This window comes from Callionymus lyra, chromosome 1, assembly GCF_982586985.1.
Source record: "Callionymus lyra chromosome 1, fCalLyr1.hap1.1, whole genome shotgun sequence".
Classification (NCBI taxonomy): domain Eukaryota; kingdom Metazoa; phylum Chordata; class Actinopteri; order Syngnathiformes; family Callionymidae; genus Callionymus; species Callionymus lyra.
The window spans coordinates 11772700-11790113 of record NC_141818.1 but is presented as its reverse complement, the minus strand read 5'-3'; the positions used below and the strand labels follow the sequence as shown (position 1 = coordinate 11790113).

At 41.2% G+C, this 17414-nt stretch overlaps 2 protein-coding genes across 3 annotated transcripts; both read right to left on the bottom strand.

The window, feature by feature from the left end:
• Nucleotides 1-305: 305 nt before the first annotated feature.
• On the bottom strand, nucleotides 306-6051 carry LOC148087986 (acyl-CoA dehydrogenase family member 11). The gene is made up of 15 exons (XM_087800935.1): nucleotides 6026-6051; nucleotides 5100-5368; nucleotides 4813-5036; nucleotides 4620-4719; nucleotides 3868-3985; nucleotides 3661-3803; nucleotides 3435-3587; nucleotides 3279-3373; nucleotides 3126-3225; nucleotides 2325-2465; nucleotides 2175-2267; nucleotides 1985-2092; nucleotides 1048-1219; nucleotides 921-987; nucleotides 306-854 (listed from the first exon to the last, which is right to left on the bottom strand). Exons 2-15 carry the CDS (start codon nucleotides 5364-5366, stop codon nucleotides 746-748), a joined length of 1890 nt encoding a protein of 629 aa, XP_087657061.1. The 5' UTR covers nucleotides 5367-5368; nucleotides 6026-6051; the 3' UTR covers nucleotides 306-745.
• Nucleotides 6052-6640: 589 nt separating this feature from the next.
• Nucleotides 6641-16989, bottom strand: morc2 (MORC family CW-type zinc finger 2). 2 transcript variants are annotated; one of them, XM_087793629.1, is made up of 28 exons: nucleotides 16886-16989; nucleotides 16413-16508; nucleotides 14919-14972; nucleotides 14803-14837; nucleotides 14659-14727; nucleotides 14493-14583; nucleotides 14311-14419; nucleotides 13999-14158; nucleotides 13807-13918; nucleotides 13605-13730; nucleotides 13464-13543; nucleotides 13305-13387; nucleotides 13060-13145; nucleotides 12809-12949; nucleotides 12570-12724; nucleotides 11880-12008; nucleotides 11340-11445; nucleotides 11134-11266; nucleotides 10980-11066; nucleotides 10642-10887; nucleotides 10311-10568; nucleotides 9281-9358; nucleotides 9021-9069; nucleotides 8823-8961; nucleotides 8594-8752; nucleotides 8120-8213; nucleotides 7818-8006; nucleotides 6641-7381 (listed from the first exon to the last, which is right to left on the bottom strand). In XM_087793629.1, exons 2-28 carry the CDS (start codon nucleotides 16478-16480, stop codon nucleotides 7313-7315), a joined length of 3105 nt encoding a protein of 1034 aa, XP_087649755.1. In that variant the 5' UTR covers nucleotides 16481-16508; nucleotides 16886-16989; the 3' UTR covers nucleotides 6641-7312. The 2 variants fall into 2 exon arrangements, with proteins under 2 accessions (XP_087649755.1, XP_087649763.1); XM_087793637.1 differs by lacking the exon at nucleotides 9281-9358.
• Nucleotides 16990-17414: the final 425 nt, after the last annotated feature.

The window sequence follows — 17414 nt, the reverse complement described above, 5'->3', positions numbered from 1 at the left end:
CACGGCTCGTCCCAAACCACTGATGTTCCTCTCTCCTTGCTGGCTTTTTATTCCATAGCTCAGAGGATGACACACTTGAATACAAACACTGTGTTCATTTGTTAATGGACACAACCAACAAAGACTGGTTTTCTGGCATAAGATCCTGCTTGGGCAGACTAACTTGCTTATCTTTGGGGAGATCTTAATGCACGAACTATCATTTCTCGGGAAACTAAATTCTTAACTGGGCACATTCCTTCCAGCTCATTGAGCCGCAGCAAGCATGACTACATGTTTCTTGTGATAAGACTATAAGGAACGTAAATGATTAGCAGCTTTTATTATACAGTTACGATGGAAAAGATTCCAATTGATTAAAAAAAGACCGGATTCACAGTGAAATTACACTAATATGAAACGTTAAATGACAAAACATAAATAACATTTGTCAAAGACGTTCATAAAAAAACTGATGAAAGACACCAAAAGCCTAGTCAGTCACAACAACCAAGTATTGATGTAACCATTAATTACATCAATACTAAAAAACAAAACAAATACAGTTTCTATCTTCACATCGTAATATTTTCATTTGATTGAATCAAAATCTCATTTTAAAAAGTGTTGGTGTTTAGTTGAACTTAAACAGAACTCAATCATAATTTTTGTCCTTCGTGCGTCATCACGCTCAGAGCCGACATCATCGCTTCAGCACCAATAACAATCATGACGGCGCAGTCAGAGAGTCTATAGGAGGTCGTCTTCAATGTTCCCGCGAGTACAACAGAGCAGCGTCTAGTCCAGGAGTGTCGTCGTCGTAGCTGCCTCTCGACTGTTGTGTTGCTACAGGGCACAGATCTTGTTCAACCCACCTGCACAGGAGATCAAACCTATGAGGGTTTATTCAGAGGCTGCGTGTCTCATCTGGTGATGCTAACCTGAGCGCTGCGTAGGCGTCGCTTTCAGAGGATTTATTCCAACATGCGTGGTCGATCAGAAGAGCTCCTGTCGACACACAAGATAAGAGTTTTACTTTTGTTGTGCTTGAGTTAGTGCGGGACCCACCGGTGTAAACACGGGCCAGGCTGTAAGCCAAGTCTCGGGCAGCTAGTTGAAGATAACCAGGTGATCTAGTTGCTGCTGTCTTCATGAAGCTCTCCAGGTCCGTGAGAGAAGCTTCCACGGCTTTGACAGCCGGAGTCAGAGCAGGAACATCTGCAGCTGCTGCCAGGAGAGCCTGAGAGAGGAAATGATAGATCACGTCTAAAGTGGTGCACGTTCATTAAGCAGCAATGTACTAGCAACTAGAAAATCCCAAACACACAATCCGGTTAAAAAATCTACCAGAGATTAAAAAATGTTAATTTTTGTTTTTTTATTTAACAAAATAAACCATAGGTTACTCTTTTCTAGAGCCATAATAATGTAAATACTTTATTAAATATTAATTTAAGATCAATTTGAAACACAAAGGGATTTAACTCTTTACAACTGTAGGGGGTAGGGTTGTAAAAACATATTGATATACTTAAATATCCCGACATATTTTTCTCAATATTATATCAATATTTATCGTACTTCAATACAGTGTTTATAAAATCAAATAATTAGATTTTTATTTTACAATTAAGATGCAAATATTCATGGCATTTGTTCATTTTGTGTTGCAATTTAACTTCTGGTCACTAGACAGTCATTATGTCCTACGAATGTAAAGGAACAATAAAATCCCGCAAGATCCCAGCGATGTCTGAGGACGAGAGGATACAGTCAACGTAAGTTGATATTTGGACATATTTTGGTTTGAAAATAAATATCATGAAATATGAATGAAATATGAAATAAATCAGTTACGACTTTGTCAAAAGTCATGTGGTCTATAAATTCTGCAACACTAGAGTCAAGTACTCAACAATATTAAAAATATGTCCAGTATCCTAATATATCACACAATTTTTTCCCCTGTATTCTGATGCTCATCGTAAGATTCTTAACCTCTTACCTGGACGTGACTGAAGTAAGCGTGAAGAACCAGTCCGGAGCTTCGAGCAACAGAACGCAGCACGTCCAGCGAGAGAACATTAGTCGTTCCTTCCCAAATGCTGAGCACCTGAGAGAACATTTGATTGGATTCTGGGTATTTGGGTGGATCCCCCCCCCCCGTCCCCCGCCCCCCCAACAAGAGGTCTCACTTGTGCGTCCCGCAGGAGTCCAGGAAGGCCAGTGTCCTCGATGTAGCCTTGACCTCCAAAGCTCTCCAGGCCCTCGGACACCACAGCGACCGCCTGACGTCAAATCAGAGTGAGACCCCCACATGACCCTCCAGGTGTGTGTCCGCGCACCTGTTTCCCAGTGTACAGCTTGAGCACGGGGGTGAGCAGACGTAACAGGTGTTGCTCGACCTGGGTTGCCACGCCCACTTCCTCTCGACCCAGCAGTCTGCAGACGTCCATCAGCAGCAGGAAAGCTCCGCGAGTCTCCACCTGAGGGGAAGCGGATGAGACTAATGCTGTGTCTCAAATCGCATACTTCTCTTAGTACACTAGAAGTTAGTATGCATCAGGATAGTGTACATACTAACTAGTACGCAAATTCTCAACAGATAGTATGTCTCAAATCAAAAACTGCCGCTACGCACTAACAGGAAATGACGTGACAGCTTCTTCTTCTACTACTATTTAATGATGGTTGCAACCAGCTGTTGGAACACTATCGCCACCTGCTGGCAGCACGTTTTGTTAGTTTGGAAGAAGAAATAAAGAAAAAATATGAGAAACTAAATATTCGCGAGATATTTACACCGGTATCAGCACCGAAGACGTGTCATCCTTCTACTGCTGCGGAAAATGCACCTGTAAGTATATATATACTGTATATATATATATATATATATGCATATATATGATGTAACTTCCGTTTACAACGTCACTAAGATGGCAGCCGTTTAGGGTGGATAGTGTCCATCGAACCATACTCATTTTGTGGGCGTGTTAGTACGACAATTTAGTGTGCATGGCGCACTAAATATCGCATGCTATGAATTGAGATGCACTTACGCACTAAAAATACTAACTTTGAGTATGCTAGTATGCGATTTGAGACACAGCATAAGAGTGAGGCATGCTGGGAAATGTCCAAGTTACCTCCATTCTGGCCAGAGTCTGCATGTGTAAGGGGTGGTCTTTGAGGAGCTTTCCGAAGGCGGAGCGGCGGGAAGCGTAATCCCGAGCGAGCTGGATCACCCTGGAGAACACACGTCAGTACGGAGACGCCGGTGTCGTAAGAGTGAGACTCGCCTTCTCATGGCCGCCGCGGCTGCGACGCTGTTGTGGATCCTGGTGATGGTCAGCATGTTGGCGATGGAGGCCACGCCTCTGCCCTCCACCGACAGCTGTACACAGAGAGTCCTTCAAACGCTCACAAAAAAATGGAAAGAAAACGTTGCACCGAACCTTGTGCGCCGGAAGCCCGTCAAGCAGTAGCTCCGCCGTCGGCATCTGTCTCGTCCCCAGTTTGTCCTTCAGCCTCTGGACCTCGATGCCTCTGAGCCGGCCGTCCTCGCCGCGACCCACTTCGGCGTAGAACAGGGACAGACCTCTGCTGCCCTGTGGAGCCCAAGACGACAACCCGGGGTCAGGCGGGAGGAGAGTTTGTACGAGTTTGAGGAGGCGGCAGTACCGGTGCCGTCGCCCCGTTTTCATCCTGAACCCGAGCCAGCGTGAGCGTCACGTCGGCATCCGTCGCCGACGTGAACCACTTGAAGCCGTGAAGTGCGTACGATCCATCGGACTGAGGGACGGCGACCGTCTCGGTGCCACTTCCTGGAATCAAAAGACCGTCTTGTGCGTCTCTTCGAGCATCAAAGTGTCACTTCCTCTTACTGACCCACATCTGAGCCGCCCTGACGCTCGGTCATCCACTGTCCAGAGGTCCAGAACCTCTCTGGAAGACGGGAGGTCAGACGACTGAAGGCTTCATCGACTGGCCACGAAATACCTAGAGACTGCAAACACAAATACAAGTACAATCCATGTGTTACTAATCAACAAAAACACTCGCATTGATCAATTCAATGCCTTTAAAATATCCACTAAAGAAGCACAAAGGGAGTGCAGACCTCAGCCAAGCAGCCCCAAATATTAGAGTGACAAATCTTCAACTTATTCGAGGATCCAGATGGTACTTCAGAACACAACCAAAATCTGTTCTTTGTTATACTTTCAACATTAACGGAAAGTTTATGGATTTCATTTTTGAATCATCTGGCCGACGCTGGTGATCACATGACCTGCTCGGAGTAGGTAATAATAACAGTAATTAGAGAGTATTTCTCAGCCTTCACACACGGAAACATCTTTTCACACACCTGTTTATTCAAGATCACAGCAGTGCAAAGTGCTGACAGTTTCCAGTGATGAAACTTGAGTTAAAAAGAAGGTCATAACAATTGTTCTAAGCTAATTTAGAAGCTGTCAATTTATCATATGTAACTAGAAATGTGTGCATGTCGTTTTAAAATAATAACTAGTAATCAATAGCTTTTCGTGACAGCTAGAATGTGTTTAATAATGTACTGTTGTTCTTTGTTTGATGTACTTGTCGAAACAAGAGAGAAGAGCATCTGAAAGTAAACACACCTCAATGACCTTGGCAGCTCCATCCGTCATGGCCAGAGGACACGTGTAGAGACCGGAGGACGGAGAGTAGAGATAGAGTTTCATCATCTGGTAGACGCGACTGGAACATTAATAATATATAATAATTATGAATAATAATTAATAATATGGATTTCATGTACATAATCAGTGAAGAAAAGAGAAATCCAATGACCTCCATTCTCCAAACTGTCGCTCGTAGCCAATGGCGACCAGTCCTTCCTGAGCCGACAGATCTTTCATGCGCTTCCAAGCCGGAGACGTCTCAATGCGATCCACTCTGCAGCCCCAGGGGTCAAAGTGCACCAGACGCGGCGGGGAAAGCTCGCACTCTCTCCCCCACGCGTCCACTTCCTTGGCCACTCGCTCCCCGAAGGCCCGCAGGTCTGAGATCGCTGCCTGAAACACCATCATCGAACATGAAGGAACGAGAAGGTGGAAGACTCACTTTTCTGTCCTCACCTCCTCGGGCAGGTGCCTCCTCAGGTATCCTCTCAGCAGACCGTCCTCCAGAAACGGGTTCTTCAGTACGGGGCGATCCTGAAAGAAGGTCCCTATCTTGGCCCCGGAGAAAGGTGGAGGAGCTGAAGGTTCCGTCACGTGGTCTTCTCGCGAGCCGAGCTCGGCGGTGCTCGCTGCTCTGATGGAGGTCCATGGTCTGATGGAGGTCCATGGTTTGAAGGCTCCTCGCAGCATCTGGACGCATCCTCCTGCTGCACCACGCTTCATGGCTGACACAAGACCAGGAGGAACAGATGAAAAACACACACAAACAATGTATATTTCCTCAGAGCAATTTTGTTATTTATACTTTGAAGACAAGATACATTATCTTTGAATAAAAACAAATAGCAAAGATTTAAGTTGTGAATTAAGTTTGTTTTGCTTTAAATAAAACAGATATGTAAACTAAATTAAGCTACAATACCTAAACAAATATGAAAATATTTTAACTATTTATTCTTAAAAACAAGTACATTAGAGAAATGTAAACGCTACACAGTTATATAAATTATATAATAAATAAATGCAATTCAAACTCGATTCATAAACGTGTAAAAAGGGGAGTTTTAAGTGATAATGGCGTCTCGAACATGGAAGTAGGTTAAAGTTCAGTTGAGGCCAATGTCGATGTTTTCACCAAATTTCAAAAAACATTTTTAGTTGTTTTTCAATCGGACTCGCTAAGATCAAATGTATATTACGGTGAATTGAAAAAGGATCTGCAGCTTATTTTGATTTGGAAAAGTAACAGAAAAGTCGTCACTATCAGATAACTAGCTAGGCGGCTAGCTGCTAAACGTTTGCGACAGTTAAGAAACCTAAGAAAAATCATTTTTAAAGGGTTATATTAAGGTTTTTCTCTTTTGTTTACGACAACAACTGACCAGCCAGACGGATCTGCAAGCGGTGGTTGTTGTTCTGCAAAGAATAACGGGACTTTCAAAATAAAGGCGTCTTTATTAAAAAGGTCTCGAAAACAGTTAAATAGTTGTCGAGGCAACATTCAGTCGCCAGGCCGGGGATGCTTAGCTAACTGTGCGTGCTTGTGTGTGGTTTTATCGTCATCTTTTTTTTAACGTTGCAATGGAGAATTATCGAAAGATCCATTTCCGTTCATGTTGGTCGCTCAGTGAAGCACTTCTACTTTATGCCACTAGATGGCAGTACACAGTGAGTACAAGTAACACGTGAGAAGAGACGGTAACTTGTGATGTTACGTTTTCTTCTTATTCATTCATATTCTTAAAGAAAAGTGTATTCAACCCTCTGCTGTCTCTTCATCCTTTTTACAGCTTAAACAAATACAAATATCAAAGCTGGATTTCACTCTTCATTCTGGAAAGTGTGTTTGGGAAGATATCAAGAGGAATGTATCGCAAAATTGATATAAACATACTTAATTCACAAAACCACATCGGTTTTTATACCAATTTTAGAACAATAAATGTGATTTTTAGTTTCAAGTGACGGAGTTACTGGTGTGCTGGAGTCAATACACATTATTTAAAGTGTTGCTGAACCAGGTTTATTGTTCCAAGTAATGATTTAGTCAAAAATACAGAAAGCTCGGTTCTAATTAAAACAGAAGGCATGCAACAGTTTCATAAAACAATTCCAGGACTTGATAAAAGCTCTTTTTCAAACAGAAGGATGTGGCGACACTTACTCAACTGGCATCACACACACTTGGTTTGTCTCGTAACACTAAAATCAGAACATTCGTTTCTGCACTGAAGCATGGAGAAGATCAGAACAGAAGTTCTCGACACCAGACGCGAGGTGAATCCATAGACTTGTTGGTTCCGGAGCCGATGGGACGAAGGTCAACACTGAAGTGTTTTAGTGTACAAAAATAAAAGTCAATACTGACTCAACACAGCCTCGGTATCATCAGCTGAAGGCGTCGAATATGGAGCCGACAGAAGTCCAGTAGTATGCGAAGATAAACACGGATAATCATATATAAGCATGTATATAAAAACAACTAAAAACAAAAACTAGCTGACAATGTACCAGAATAACTACACGGAGAGGCGGCCAGAGGCGTCTCAGAGCTAAAGCTGGGAGAACATCATGAACTAGAAAAAACAGATCCTTTAAGAAAGACTAAAGATGTAAAGTGAGTCGTTTAGAAACCACAAGAAACTTCCGTCCTCCGTCCTCAACTCTCTTTAATCTCCTTTCGTGAGGAGGTCCTCGATGTAGGCGTCCAGCTCGTCGTCCGTGTTGATGTCGATGTCCTGAGAGCGAGGAGTGGAAGTTAATTCTCAGAGACAACGTGTTGTTAATGTCGTTCTATTTGTTCAACACAAATTTAACAAACCTCCAAGTGTTCTTCTCAATACTTTTTACATTTTAAACTGAAAAAAATCGAAAATGATGCTTCTCTTTGGGAGACTCCTACATTTTAATGACTACCCGTTGTGTCATCTCAGGGTAAGGTGACCCGGAGGCCGAAAACAAATGTGTTTGTGGTATCCCTTGTGTCGTTTCTGGGTCTAGGTGAAGGACCTCCCTGGCCATAAATACATATGCAGTGGTGGAGGCCCCTAATATAACATTTGTTTTCGGGGCCTTTGGGTCACCTTGACCCTGAGATAACAAGGGCTGATCAGCTAAAGTTATGATAGTTAGACCAGGAGCATGCATCAGTGTCGCTGCTTCTTGTCGTCTCACCTCCTGTACTTTCTGCAGAAGAGCAACAATGTTCGTGCGCAGCTTTTGCAGCTTCTCGTCCGCCTCCTTCAGCTTGAGCTCGTTGTTGTTGCTCTTCTCTTCCACCGCTTTGGCTCTGGCGTCGGCTCTGCTCTGGTACGAGTTACACAGCGACTGCAGGCCCGACTCGTACTGCTGGAAATACTCTTTCTGGAGAGTTGGAAAAACACACACAAAATAAAAATCAAACGACAGTGTTAAAACTTTCTCCTAATTCTTCTACAACACCAGCTTCGTGTCAAATTAAACCGAAGAGTATTTACCAGAGGAAAAGACACCAATTCCTCTGCCGTCATGCCGTTGACGTCATCCTTCTGAATCCGAAAAGCTGGTGGAAAGAAGTACCGAAGCATCGTCCTGAGAAGAAACATTAAAAAAACATTAAAATAAGGGAACACACAATACACCATCCCTGGGTGGGCAATGACAATTCTACAGGGGGCTACATTACATAGACTGGTGTGAGGGGCCGTCAAGCTAAATTTAATAAGAATACATGAAAAAACAAGTATACTGTATATATTAGTGTAAACAATTGACTATTACTTGATGTCTACATTATATCTAAATCAAAATTACAAAATAACTATGAACATAATTTGATTTAAAGTAAGAAAAACTGACTAAAAATAGAATCATGATAAAATAAGACCTAAATACAAGTAGAGTGAAGCTAGTAATGAATAGTAGAATAGTAGAATCCTTCATGAAGAGTTTTACAGTTGGGCTCCACTCACCTCAGCATGGTCACCAGGCTGTCCGTCACCTCTCGACTGGTGCCCGGTTGCGTCGTGTCCGGCTCCATCGGGGCGGCTCTCTTGTCCGTCTCCTGCGTGTCTGGAGAGTTTGGAGACGGCGGACGCATCAACCGGACATCGTCGCCTCCCTTCACGACCCTTGAAGAGAAACGAGAGTTTAAGAGCGGAGACGGACGAGAGCGGCGAGATCCACACACTCGTGTCTCACCAGCGGTCTTTAGGCGTCGCTCGAGGGACGTAGTCGAACTTCACTTTCCAGCGGACCGACTGATTGTTGGCCTCCACGGCGATAACCTTTCCAGTGAACCATTCCTTGTTAACACGGACTTCAACCAGCAACCCTTTTTCTGTGGAATTCGAGGTTGGAGTGATTCCTATGCTTTTAAATACATTACAAATCATTTACCTTTCTGGGCATTTTTGCCGTCACTCTCTGCATCTTGCTTCTCAGACGCCTGCAACAACAACATCATTTTATTCTTCATCAGTTTCTGATCATTTAGACAAAAGACGAGTGAAGGGAAAGAAAAAGTCTGACAGGAGAGTTCTTCCACAAATCCTTAGAAACCCGAGAGGCAGAAGTTTGACACCACACCTGTGAAAACTCTAGGTGTCGCTGCAGAGCGACCGTGAGAGGACAGCAGACGTAACGGTGGATGAAGCTACCTTGGGTTGAGGAAGAGACGGGGACGGTCCTGCGGGAGCAGGGACAACTTTCTTCTGGGCCGGGGAGAGTTTGTTAACCTGCGAGGTCAACTGAGGTTCTTAAAATGTTCACGTTTACGATAAATGATTTGTGTTCTCTAGTGAGGGGAAACTGATTCAATGAGTTCAAAGACACATGTTGCAAGATTGTTGATGCAGTTTAGAGAAGAAATTACTTTTTAAAGAAAAAACACAACAATTACTCTGATAATAATCCCAACCATTAGTCGCATGAGGGCGAGTAGAAAACGAGTGAAGTTTGAATTATCAGTTCAATCAATGACACCATTGAGTTAAGCTGAATCCATCGTTATCATTTGATGAGGTTTTCATTACTTTTCTTAGATCTCTGTTGGCTTCGTTTGGTTTTAGACGGGGAAGGCAGGTGAGAGCAACAAGCAGGAGAGAAGAGAAACTTTCACAAGACCTTGATAGAAATAATCATAACATTCACAAGCAAAAAAGGTTGAGTCCGTTTACAGAACTGGATCCTTTTTCCACCCAAAAGGAAAATAATGTTCTTTAGACTTTATTGAATAAACATATTTTCTCGATCGTACCATAGAATATTTTCAATGTTCTGGTTTGTCATTTTATTCTCAAGAAAATTGTCCTCAGTTTCATATTCTTTTATATATATATTATTGCACATTTGGCATTTAATTTACATTCTAAAGCCCCAACATATACAAGAAGAGAAGGACTGCAGTTATCAAAATATACCATTCAGTTTAGAATGGACTTGACTCAACGTTATGGTTGGAGAAAAAAGTACAATAAAAATATAAAGTTAAAGTAAAATATAAAATGTCTGGAATCTTAAAAGAAACCGAGTCATTGTAAAAGCCGCTAGTGTTACGAGGTGGTATGGAATCTGTTGGACGTGTATAAAACATGTTTTGATTTTAGAAATTAAACTCTTTAAAGGTTAATTCATTGAGCAGACACGAGGATTTCGTTTCAACAAGTCAAAGAGTCGTCGGTGCAATACCTCTTCCAGTCGTCCACGTTTGGCAGCGTTGACCTTTTCTGTTACTTTCCCACGACTACTTGCAGCTGAAGCCATCTTGGACTTCTTAGTTTGAGGCTCCTCATCTTCACTTCGCTCGCTGTCTCCCGTCTTCTCTTCTTCTTCCTCTTCCTCCTCCTCCTCCTCTTCATCCTCGTCTTCATCACTGTCTTCTATAATCGATCTCTTGTGGAGTCGTGAGGAAGAGGGTGATTTAGCAGACGAGGCTTTAGCGGACGCCTGCAGACAAACATGGAAGTTAAACATACAAACATATCCACTGGAGGTGCTGATGGTCGGGAGGTCAACTCACGCGTGAGCTCCGGGTTGGCGGTGCCGCTTTGGCCGAAGGCTTCGATGCTGTTTTGGCTGAAGATGGAGTCGGCTTGCCGGCACTTCTGGACTTGGAGGGTTCAGCCTTGGCGGGTGGAGTGGCAGGGGTCCGCGAGGGACGTTGAGAAGCAGTGCGAGGCGGGGGAGCGGCGGGCGCATTTTTCAAGTGGGCGGGTAGAGGAGGCGAGCGTGGGCGTGTCGTGGACCTCACAGAGGACCTTGGTGCCTACAGCCACAGACGAATCAGAATCAATTAAGATGACCCATGAAAGACGAGATCATAAAAACCATCACCAAGACTGAAAAAAGGGTTCGAACCTGAGAGGACGAGCTTTCCGATGGTCTGGTGCTGACATCTAGTGGTAACTTTTTTATGTCCGCTGCTGATTTGACAGTCGTGGTTTTCTATTGAAGAGGAACAATAGTGTTAAAATCAAACAGAAGAAGGAAGACAATCGTAATGGAAACATACCTGCAGAGATTCGAGTTTCTCCTGCTGCTGCTTTATTTTCTCCGATAGTTCTTTCTGTTTGTCTTCACTCGACTGTTTTTCCTTCTTTAGAACACCACTGGGGAAGTTTTGTTTCTGCTCAGGAGCGTCACATCTAGGCAAAAACCAAACAATCAGAGCCAGAATGAAGGATTGCTTCAACCAAATGTGATTATAGGTGCGAGTACCTGTCCTGGCCACTGTCAGGGTTCATGAGACAAACCCAACTGTCTGGGTAACGCTTGTCTACAGCATCCATCTGGAACGGCAGCGTCCTCCACTTTAAACATTTGTCTGGAGGAAAGAAAAAAAAAATTGACCTTCAATCAGAAATCAATCAAGCAGAGAGAAGCAGATGGAGCACGGATGCTCCTTCCCAGATGCAAAACAAATAGACTCAAGGACTCATTCATTCCTCTGGCTATTAGATTGTACAATTCTGAGTTTGGGGGCAGGAGTGGAGAGAAAGTATCATGACATTCTGTTTTATGTTAATCTTTGTATCCTTTGTCTTTGTTATTTTTCTTTGATCTATGTTCTTTATCTTTAGAATTGGATTGTATCATCTTGTTATTTCTCTTTATTTCTCTTTGTTCTTGTTCTTATTTTATTTTTATGAATAATTGCTGTATTGCTGTGGCTAATTGGAAAAAAACAATTTCAAATCAATAAAGTTCTACCTAACGTAACCTAATTTAAGAAAGTCGTGGATGAAAATGTGAACTGACCACACTGAATCGTGAGCGGGATTTCCATGGCACGGCGTCGTTTGTATCTCATCTCTGCCGACGGAGGAGCAGACCAGCTGGCCGACAGATATCCAAACTCGTCCCAAAACTTGACAATGCCTTTCTGAGCTGCACCACAGAGATTTCAAAAGAGATCATACGATTAGTTTTTCTTCACCAATACCATCATGAATGGACACATAAAACAACAACACATCTGAAATCATCTAGATTATTTTACATTTTAAACTAATTATTAATCAAATAAACCAAATTATGATGAAGCAGGATGAAGATTTAATTTCAGCCAGTATCCATCAGTGAGGTTATGATAAATTAAAAAAGAAAAAAAAAAAATATATATATATATATATATATATAAAAAATCAAGAATCTTTAACTGTATTTTCATTTGAAAATGTCAGTAAAATGAAGAGATCTAATATAAACAAAACAGTTGTTTAGAGACTTAAAATGGATTAATACTTAAATCGGGTGTCTTAATCTGTTTGTCAATAAAGTTGGATATAGTAAATAATTAGAAATCAGAAAAAGCTTTATTCGCCAAGTAAATCAACAATATTGTTGGTGTCTCTTAAAGGAATTTGCATTTTTGTGCACAGAGGGTAAATAGAAAAACATATAAGTAAGAAAAAACGAACACATTTATATAAAAGGATGTGGACTTACCGATGTTGCCGTCTTTCCAATACTGTGCGAGATGCTCGCCCATCGACTTCAGCAAGTGTCTGTACTCCTTAGCGTCTGCAAAGTCCTGTTTGTTGTGCGTCGGCTCCAAAACTAAATAAGGAACATCCACTACTCCTACCACACCTCCACAGGCCCTGAACCCCACACACACACACAAGACGTTCATGTTTAACTTTAGTACATAATTATTGTTTGAATCAAATGTTCAAGATACTCACATGCCGCCCTCCAGCTGAGGCCCCGTCTTTTCATACATCTTGATGAGACGAGAACAGTTGTATACAAACATGCCGTCCAGGTCCCTCTGCTCAATGTTTACACCGAATATAAAGTTCAGCTCTTTTGGCTCCTTTAATGCTCTAAAAAAACAAAGACATGTGTTAGAAATACAATGCTTAATGATGAGGATATACTGTGAAATAATAATGGATATTTACAACACATTAAACATTGATAAAGAGAGTCATACTTTTGTTTAGCTTCCAATATCCTTTTCTTCATTTCAGCATCTCGTCGAAGCATCATTGCTGAATCCTGGACTTTTCTGAGAATTGCCTAAAATTCCAAAGAAAACTTTAAAACACTTCACGCATGTGACTGAGGATGGTTTCCCATTATTGTACGTCCATGAACAGTTTCATAATGTCTGATGTGCAAGAAATGTCAGAACAAGAATCAAAGCGCGACTTTACAAAAGTAAAAATGAGGTCTTACCCGTGACTCTTTAGAAATATCATCTCCTAACTTGGCCTCCAGTGCTACTCTCTTACTGTCTGCTTCTCTGGCCTTTTCCCCCGCTGAAAAATGTGTTTAAAAACCTCATGTAAAAATTGAAATAAAGTCTCAGAATTGACATTTACAATAATTTCTTACCAATCTTGGCGAGGTGATCCGCTTTCTTAACCTCTTGTTCAGCCCGTGTTTTGAAACGCGTCGATGAATACTTGTAAACTCTAGCCAAACACATTAGACGATGAGAATCTGAAGCAGTGCAAGCACTCGCAGAATGCTCACCTTGGTTTATAAAGACAGCAGGAAAGTCTCTTGGTTCGAACTTTATGACCCTGAATAAAAATCCTCATGCGTGGGTCGATGTACAAAACAGCCGCGTAGGCTCTGAACGACCTTCTTTCAGGTTTCCTAGGAGGACACAGCAAAGTGATAAAAGAAGTTGCTTCAGTAATAATTCATTATTCTTTTACGCAGCTCTACTTACACGCCTTCGGCAGGAGTCCCAGCCATCAGAATGTCCTGGTGATCCGTCTCAGCGTCAAGTTCTGGTTCTCTGTTGTCCATCAGCTTCAGGTTGTAGACGATCACCAGCGTGCCTGCCATGCACAGACAACAAACTTGTGAGCATCACAACCAATTCCAGCTTCATCCCAAGAAGTAACGTGGGAACACTCACCACTGTTGCTCTCAATCTTTTTAAACTGATCCATCAACTGCTGTTCATTTTTGAAGGGAGAGTATTTGAAGATCAGCTCTGTCTCAATGGCGTATTTTTCTGGATCAGACGTCAGTGGTTCCTTGGTTTTCAAATCCCAGGAAGGTAAAGGCACAATTACCTGAAGAGAAATAGTGAGTTAATGCAATGAACACTTGTTTTTTCCACCAGGAGCAACAGAAGAACATTGTTTAATGTAAAGTTGGACAATCAACAAAATATGAACTTTCCTTGATAAATAGAAAAATGTTATTGTGATATTTTGAATCTCACCTCATCCAGTCCTTCCTCCTCATGGAAAGTTCTTGACAGAAAAAGGCAAGTTAGCGTGTTGTCTTTTTTCGTGAACAGGATGAAGTCTTTTCCAATACGCATGGAGCCGCTGTGGAAACACACCGTTTTTAAAAATCAACCAAAAAAGGGAAACGATGTAGAGTTTGGTAATATAAACTTACGATTTTAATCCATTCCCGTACTGGCCGATTTGGGTCGACTCGTGTGATCGTTTGCTCGACTTTCCAAATTGAATTACATGGGTTGCCTCATCTAAAATAAGCATATTAGCATTAGAAATTTGGGATAACGTAAGGCTTATTATACTGAGATGTGGCTGTTACTCACTGGGGTCCATTCCTGTGCCATCATCAAGAAAACAGAGCATGTATCCGCCCCTCAGCTCGGGCCTTTTTTCTATCAGAAAGACAAGACATTTTTTGGATGTGGAAAATGGTTACTTGGGAACATGGTTTCAGTGGGACAGCTCACCTGTGTAAATGTCAATACGTGTGGCGTTGGCATCCCTGTGAAAGAAAGAGAAGGCTGCCATCATTTAGAGAAGTTTTAAATAAGCATAACTGATTTCAATTGTTGCAATGATTTACCTAGAATTGTCCACAAGCTCTGCCAGAGCTCCAAATAAGAACTCATGGGTTGTCCTGCAAAGTACAACAACGGTTAAATAGCCTTCATGAATTTTATCTCCAGAGTTCATGATTAATTGGTTTGTTTTACAAGGTCAATACAAACGACGCGTTCATAAACAAACTGCTACAAGACATAGTGGTAACGTTTTTTAACTTTATATAAACGGCCGAATCACTGAGAGACCGTTTGTAATTGCAGGTAGAAAGTACAGAACCTTTTTACAGCTATGTTCCAAAAATACTTGGCCTGTGGGATGAGTCACACCGGCAATTGATTCACGCAACAATCACACCAGAATGTACCGTGAAGGAAGGGAAGATAAAAGGTAGTGCTCTTGTATATTTTTACAGAAGAAAATACTGCTATTTTTGTAATTTGTCTCAAAAACAAGATCTTAATTCTTATTTAATAAATGCGTCACACTTATAGTAATAGTACATATACTGTGGTCTGCATCAATCTTCAAATATGTCACTTAAGAAACCTCACACATCAATTCCAATTCAATAACTCTCTCTTTAAAGCTCTACTTGTACAGTGTATGGTTGTTTACACTTGTAATAACATCCTTAAAGTATCATGAAGCTCATAAAACTTAAAACACAGAGAAACTGTCGTATCATTACAAAAAGATCTTTGGACAGCAGAGTTGCAAAATAGTTAGAATTACTCACAACTCTCTAAATCTAAGAACTTTCATCTGGGAAAGTCCCTTGTGATGTTCAGAATAAGATAATAAAAGTGTTGTTTTTTAAAACGTAATATTTCAGGCATAAATGTGCTTTTGCTTTAATACAATTTTAAATACATGAACATCGTTTTTTGGACCCGCCAAATGCACGGTCAAGCCATGTTTACTAAAATTTCTAAATAATATCACCAATTAAATCAATAATACACCATAACTGTGCTTTATGTTTCCTCAACTGTATATTTAAACAACCTATGGTGTATTTGTTCAATCTGGATTATTAGTTTGTTTTATTCTATGCATTTTGAGTGCCACATTTTCAAATTCAACGTGAACCAATTGATTGACATAATTATGAATTATTTTTCCAGTTTCTTTGTTAAGTAAGCTTCCCAATGATACCAACTTTTTTAAATACGGGTAAATAGCAAGTAAGGACATTTTGGAAGTCGTATTCAACAAAAAGGTCACGCATAAAATAAATGAGTCTACTGACTCTGTATTTAGGAGGTTGACCAAAATGTGGTTTAATAATCCATAACTTTCTTAATATTCATCACAGGAAGATGATACATATTAGTCTTCAAACTGACTTTATATCACTGTAATCACATTGTTTTGCAAACTAAATATTGCAGGAACACATTAGTGTTAAAACATTTTAAAGACATGGATGTGTAGGTAACATGATAATAACCAACATCAGAGGGAGAAAGTGGTGTTTCTAATCTTCACAGGTGAATATTTATGTTGTACTTACGAGTTAGTGTGCAGGTATTCGAAGGTGAGCTGAGCTCTGCTCAAGTTGCTATAGCAGGAGGAGGCCATTCTTCCACAAGTGTGGCCACAGTTCTATCTGCAACAATACAAGACACAGTCAGAAGCTACAAGGTTAGTTCCTACTGAATACACAGCGTTGACATTAGCTAGGAATGTATTCACGTGCAGCTAAACACTGACATTTACTGAACATAAACGTACCCTCGAAGTTACACATTTTTACAACATGGGGTCCTGTTGTAAGAAGTTTAAAAATGACATTATCTCTCCTAATGTTCAACGTTTAGAACGAAGCTAAAGTGAGGAGCTAGCATCATTAGCACCATGAGATTGTTTATGAATTAGCAACTGCTAGCTACGGTCCGACACTATCGTTACCAACACTTCGAGGCCGATTTGTGCTCAACGGTTGACCTATTTCGGGTAAGTAGAGTCGGCGTTTTGGTGATATACCTCGACTCTTTAAGCTTCTTTTTTCCAAAACATGGGGAAAGCCGACAGGCCTCGTCGCAGTCCAACCATCCCGAGGAGGGCAAGTTAGAGCAGTCTACGGTGGCCCCGCCCCTACGACTTTGCACTGGCCAATTGGAAAGCGTCCCTGGGAACTGTTGGGCAGTGATTGGAGGAGATTGACTTACAAGCAGGGGGAACCTTCGCTCCAATTTTGGAAGAAATTGTTTTTTTTATTGTTATTATTATTAAAATCTAATTTAACACATTATTATTATTACAGCTGTGCCCACAATTTCTTGAAAACTTAACTATACCTTCCAATCGTTATCTCACTTGTTTTTTCAACAATATTTTAAGCAATTTTTAGCAGATTAGTTTACTTTTTTTCTTTATCTATGGCGATCTACCTGATCTACATTTATAATCTTACTGGGCAACCCTGAAATAAGGCTTTAAAAGATAGTAAGTAAGTAAGTAATTTATATTTGTAGAGCGCTTTTCCAGACCAGAGTCACAAAGTGCTTAAACA

Coding starts and splice junctions, on each gene's coding strand:
- morc2 (XM_087793629.1), bottom strand. CDS start 16,480: ATGGCCTCCTCCTGCTATAGCAACTTGAGCAGAGCTCAGCTCACCTTC. Junction 14,973..16,412: donor GAATACCTGCACACTAACTC/GTAAGTACAACA, acceptor TGTACTTTGCAG/GACAACCCATGAGTTCTTAT. Junction 11,267..11,339: donor CCTGACAGTGGCCAGGACAG/GTACTCGCACCT, acceptor GTTTTTGCCTAG/ATGTGACGCTCCTGAGCAGA.
- LOC148087986 (XM_087800935.1), bottom strand. CDS start 5,366: ATGAAGCGTGGTGCAGCAGGAGGATGCGTCCAGATGCTGCGAGGAGCC. Junction 3,986..4,619: donor GAGCTGCCAAGGTCATTGAG/GTGTGTTTACTT, acceptor TTGTGTTTGCAG/TCTCTAGGTATTTCGTGGCC. Junction 2,268..2,324: donor AGCTGTACACTGGGAAACAG/GTGCGCGGACAC, acceptor ATTTGACGTCAG/GCGGTCGCTGTGGTGTCCGA.